The 5,083-nt window shown below is 47.4% G+C and overlaps 1 protein-coding gene across 1 annotated transcript in view; it reads left to right on the top strand.

The window, feature by feature from the left end:
• Nr2e3 (nuclear receptor subfamily 2 group E member 3) overlaps nt 1–1,675 on the top strand; it is a 7,479-nt gene extending 5,804 nt beyond the window's left edge. The window contains exon 8 of the mRNA XM_050151988.1: nt 1,163–1,675. Coding sequence (XP_050007945.1) covers nt 1,163–1,295 — 133 coding nt within the window. The 3' untranslated portion in view covers nt 1,296–1,675. The remainder of the gene's footprint in view (nt 1–1,162) is intronic.
• Nucleotides 1,676–5,083: the final 3,408 nt, after the last annotated feature.

Raw genomic sequence — 5,083 nt, 5'->3', positions numbered from 1 at the left:
CAAAAAAAAAAAAAAAAAAAAAAAAAAAAAAAAAAAAAAAAAAAAAAAAAAAAAAAAAAAAAAAAAAAAAAAAAAAAAAAAAAAAAAACCACAAAAAAAAATCTATCTAATGAGTTATAATATCCTCAGTCTCCATTTTGGTGTCTATTTTCTGTTTTAATTTTAAAAGTCCATTCGTGAGGCAGTCACCTATCACTGTCTACCAGGTAGGTCCATACCCACAGTTTGCAGTGACTCTCAGACAGACTTCACAGTTCCTTCTCCTCCTCCCTAGAGCAGTGAAAGCAGAGGTCCCGGTGGAGCACAGCATCTTGGTGGCCCCAGCTGTATGACTTCCTCCCACGGACGTCTGGTTCTGATTTTTTTTTTGTTTGTTTTGTTTTGTTTTTTTGCACTGGGACCTCTGTTTTAACAAATGGTTCTTACTTGAAGCTAGGTTGGATTTTTTTTTTCTCCCTTGACTCCAGATATTTTCCGTAGTAGTTACTATCATCATAGGTGTTTCACAGACAGGAATTCATATTCTTATATGTAAAACTAATATAACTTACAATGTGCATATGATCAATGAATAAATCTATAAAAGCTACCAGGAATGGCTCCCAGGCTGGGAGATGGCTGCACAACGTGAAGACCGGACTGGAGCTCAGATCCAGGACCTGGCACAAAGGCCGGCAGACCTGGCAGTGCTTGCAATCCCAGAACTGGGAGGCTGACGCAGTGGCTCCCTGGGGCAAGTTAGCTAGCTGGACTAGCCAGAATCGGTCAGCGTCCAGTTCAGCAAGGGACCCTGCCTCGGTTAAATAAAGTGGAGTGAGCCAGGAAGATGTTTGACCTCAACTTCCACCTGAACAGATAAGTACATGCACACACAGAGAAATACTCTCAACGAGAGTGTATTCACACACACACACACACACACACACACCACATACACGTGCAAAGAAGTAACTTCTCATTCTATAGTCTTGACACATAATGGACAATATTCTCGAGGCCCTGTTTTCATGCTCCTACCAGTGGGAAGGTGGAAGTGAGCCGTCTAACACAGGGGTCTTTCCTTGAAATGCCCCTGGCAGGCCCTGGGCACGCCTCCCCCCTCCCGGACCGCCTTGCTCAGCAACTAGCCCCTAAGCCTGACAGCATCCTTTCTCCTGTTCAGGTTTGGGAAGTTGCTCCTCCTGCTCCCGTCTTTGAGGTTCATCACTGCTGAGCGCATCGAGCTCCTCTTCTTCCGAAAGACCATAGGGAACACGCCAATGGAGAAGCTGCTTTGTGATATGTTCAAAAACTAGTGGGCGGGTGGGCTAAGTGTGTGCACCTGGGCGACACTCTTGGAGCTGAGTATTTCCTGTCTTTCTCACCCAGCAATGCCACATGTGGGGATTTGTACCTGGCAGGAACTTCTCCCAAAATACTTTATTGGGATAATCATAGCCGTCTTATTTGGAGCAGCCCTAGCTCTGTTTGCACAGCAGAATGCATGGATGTGTTGTGTTATATTCATAGGAAAAACTTAGAGGGATCAACAGTGGGTCCACGTGACAACAGAGGGAAATTTCGTCGGCTAGACGTTCAACAAAAGCCAGGCATGGGTAACTTTTATACAGGGTTCAAGACCAGGGAGGGAGAAGGGAAGGAAGGAAGACGGGAAAGAAGAGAAAATAAAGGAAACGAGAAAAGAAAAAGATGCAAATAAGACTGGAAGTGTGGTAAGAGAAGTCACCTCTGGGTGGGGTGGGAAGAGGGAAAATAGCCTCCTGCATTAGGGACGCCCCTTTGTTTTGATCTGAATGATAAACTGATTGTCATTAAAACTCATAGAGCACCTAAAATCTGTGCACTTTGATGTATTGTTTGACCCCAGTAAAAAATAAAACCAGAAAACTGCCTCCCAGGCTTTCTTCTTGTAGATGTGGAAGAGATGCGGACAAGATCTTTTTAAGTTTTGTCTGGTTTCATTCCAAACCAGAGTCTGGGTGCCACAAATCCAGGCTCTGGGCACTATTTCCCGCGGGATCCAAATAATACTTCCCTTCGTGTCTGAAGGAGACCCTGCACTGCAGGCTCTTCCTCCTGGATTAGGTACAAACCACACCCAAACACCCATTTTCACAGAGAGATCCTTTCTTAAGCAGGGAAGAAAAGTTAAAATGGAAAATGGCTGCTTTTTGGCTCAGGCAGAAACCGGCAGCAAATGACCCTGCAGGTGTGATTTTTTAAGGAGACAGATGACGAGGGAGAAGGGGGACGGGGACTAGGGAAAGGGAGAGGGATGTTTGTCCTGGAGGGACAAAGGACCTGCCTCTGCATAGAGAGGAGACACACGTGGCACACTGGCAAAAGGCAGTCTGTGAAGGTAAAGGGGAACCCCGTGTTAGGATGAGGTATTTCATTTTAATTGGACATGATAAACAGGTGAGCCAAAGGGGTGTGTGTGTGTGTGTGTGTGTGTGTGTGTGTGTGTGTGTGTGTGTGTGTGTGTGAACTCTTCATTATCATTCCTTAACCCCTCATGGAAAGGCCTGGCTCAGACAAACCCTCTTTTACAAAGAAAGACCCAAGCAAGTTAGTGAGACCTGGAAAATAATCATGAAAGTTAACATATAAAAGTTAACTGTGGTCCAGCCAACAGTACTTGATTAAAATGGCAGATGAAGCCCTGGGTTCAGTTCCCACCACCACCCAGACACACAGGATTTACATACGTCAGACAATGTGTAAAACAGGCAGTGATCTGGGTACCTAGGTTGGGTTGTCTCATCCTCACATAACTCCAAGGAGGCCCAGCTGTCACAGTTTCTAAATTAAAAAAAAAAAAAAAAAAAAAGCTGCACCACTCATCACCTGCTGCTTAATCAGCAGCTGCTTAGTTCTAATGTTGCCTCCTCTCTTCTCCCCTCCACTCTGGAATCGGCTAGAGCATTCTGTTGCATTTCCTGTCTTCAGAGCAGAAATGTAAGGGGCTGGAAGAAAAACAATACGTGAGAAGGCCATAAGAAGTCTAGGGGTTCCCTGGCCTTCGACCCTCTGCTCAGGAACCTGTGAAAGGAGGGTGGGGCCGTGGGCTGGGCCAAGAGAGCAGAGTTGGACCAATACTGGCCGGTGGAAGACCTCGGCACCAGAGGAGGCCAACTACTTGAGATTCTGGCCTCAAAAGTGTCAGCCTGGGGCCAGCAGGGTGGTTCAGTGGGGAAATGATAATTGTCACCAAGCTTGAACCTCAGTTTGATCTCTGGAGGACGGAGAAACCCCACAGACTTCCACATGCTCCCTGTTTCCCACCCCCACTCCCACCCCCAAATAAACAGAAAGTTAAAAGCATCAGTCTGGCCTGTTACTGGGTTTCCTGATGTCTGCGTTGTGGTTGCATTCTCTAGTGTCTCTAGTGGAGTTTATGCCTAGCCTCTTAAGGCCGGGGCAAAGATGCCTGATAAAAACGCGCACGTGGTTGCAATGGGCCGCGTCAGCCCAAACCGTTCCGTTTCCAAGCTGGCGTTTGGAAACACTAGCGTGCAAAGGTGACCCTGCTGAAGTTCTCTGGCAAAGAGCGCTGGGTTATTTCCAGGAGGAAGTGTTGGAGAATTCAAGGAGCTACCTTAGCTGAGTCATCTGCCCTCAGCTTGGTCTCAAAGCTCCTGCTCCTCCGAGGGCTTTCCCTTGTAGGTGTTTTGGTTTGGATCTTAAATGCCCCACGGGGTGTGTCAAGCGTGGGCACCAGCCTATGGCACTGTTGGGAGCCCATGCAACCTTTAAAAGGCGGGTCCTATCTGGAAAGGAGTTGGGACCCTGGCTCCTCCTCTAACCCGTGGTCCTCAGAGCACCGAACACCTGACCAGCTAGCTGCCTCTTCCTCTGCGAACTGAAAGCAAGGAGAGAGAGGATCGACCACGGATGAAACTGTGAGCCAAACTCTTTTTTTCTTATTCAAAAAAAAAAAAAAAAAAAGTCACTTTAAAGTGTGTGTACATCGTTCATTGGTGCAGGTGTCTGTAGAGCCTAGAGGTTTTAGATCCCAGGGAGCTGGAATTCCAGGCAGTTGTGAGCCGCCCAAAATGGGTGCTCAGAACAGAACTCGGTGTTCCATCACGCTAACATACCGCCGATGAGCACACGTGTGGACGGTAATGGCTTTCTTTAGGGTCCTTTCTGGAAGACATTTGGTTTGGCTTTCGCCGCCAGTACCAGAAGCATGCTCAGCTGTACAGGAGGACCACAGAAGGTTCTTGGGCTTACTCAGGCCTATTCTTTTCTTGAGAAACTGCTCTTTTCCGGCTCATATGATGCGTCTCCTCCATTCCCAAGTCAGGTATTTCAAGCATGAAGGGCTGGGAAAGACTTCAAAATGGCTAGAAAAACCAAAAGTAGTAACTAGAACCAGAGAGTGGAAGCTAGGCCTGCAACGTGCTGTCTGCCGCGCCTCGGGGACTTTGCCACTAGACTGCAAGCTCAGTATGGGGTCGGGGGACAGTATGGGGGTGCGTGGGGGACTTTGCTGTGTCCACTGTTCTGCTGCAAGCATTAGGGTGCTGGGGGCGGGTGATCCGGGTTTCCTTAAGAAATAACCACAGGAGCCTGAGGCCAGCCTCGGAGTCCTGGCTGCCCCCAAGATTCTCCAGGTACCACTGTGCCGAGCGGACTTTCATGGTGGTCCCTGGTTCATAGAGACCCTACTGCCGAGCAACCTCGAGCAACCTCGACCAAGAGTAATTAAAAGAAGAACCACCTGTGGTCTGCCTAGACCTTTCTCACGTCTTTCTGCTTGCAGGGCCTTGGAATCAGAAAGGGTTGGGACAAGTCTTAAAAATATGATTTCTTGGTTTTATTTGGCCAATTACAGACATTTTAAGAAACAACACTCACTCTTATTCTAGTGTAGAAAAAGGAAAGTCCATCTCAGAATTTTGAAGGCTGAGTGTATTTGGCATTGAAGGGAAATTTACTAATTTTTTTTTTCTGTTTCACCTTGAACCTGACTTCATCCCAGGCAGGCTTCTCATTCCGGATCTAAGCACCTACCTAGTCCAAGGCATCCAACCCAGGAAATCCTTCTCCTGGGAAGCCGACACCCCCTGAAATGATG

The sequence above is a fragment of the Alexandromys fortis genome, unplaced genomic scaffold (genome assembly GCF_014885135.2).
Source record: "Alexandromys fortis isolate MF-2015 unplaced genomic scaffold, M_Fortis_MF-2015_v1.1 scaffold_70, whole genome shotgun sequence".
In the NCBI taxonomy this organism is placed as follows: Eukaryota; Metazoa; Chordata; class Mammalia; order Rodentia; family Cricetidae; genus Alexandromys; species Alexandromys fortis.
The sequence above is the reverse complement of the archived record's forward strand: the minus strand, read 5'-3'. Positions and strand labels throughout refer to the sequence as shown.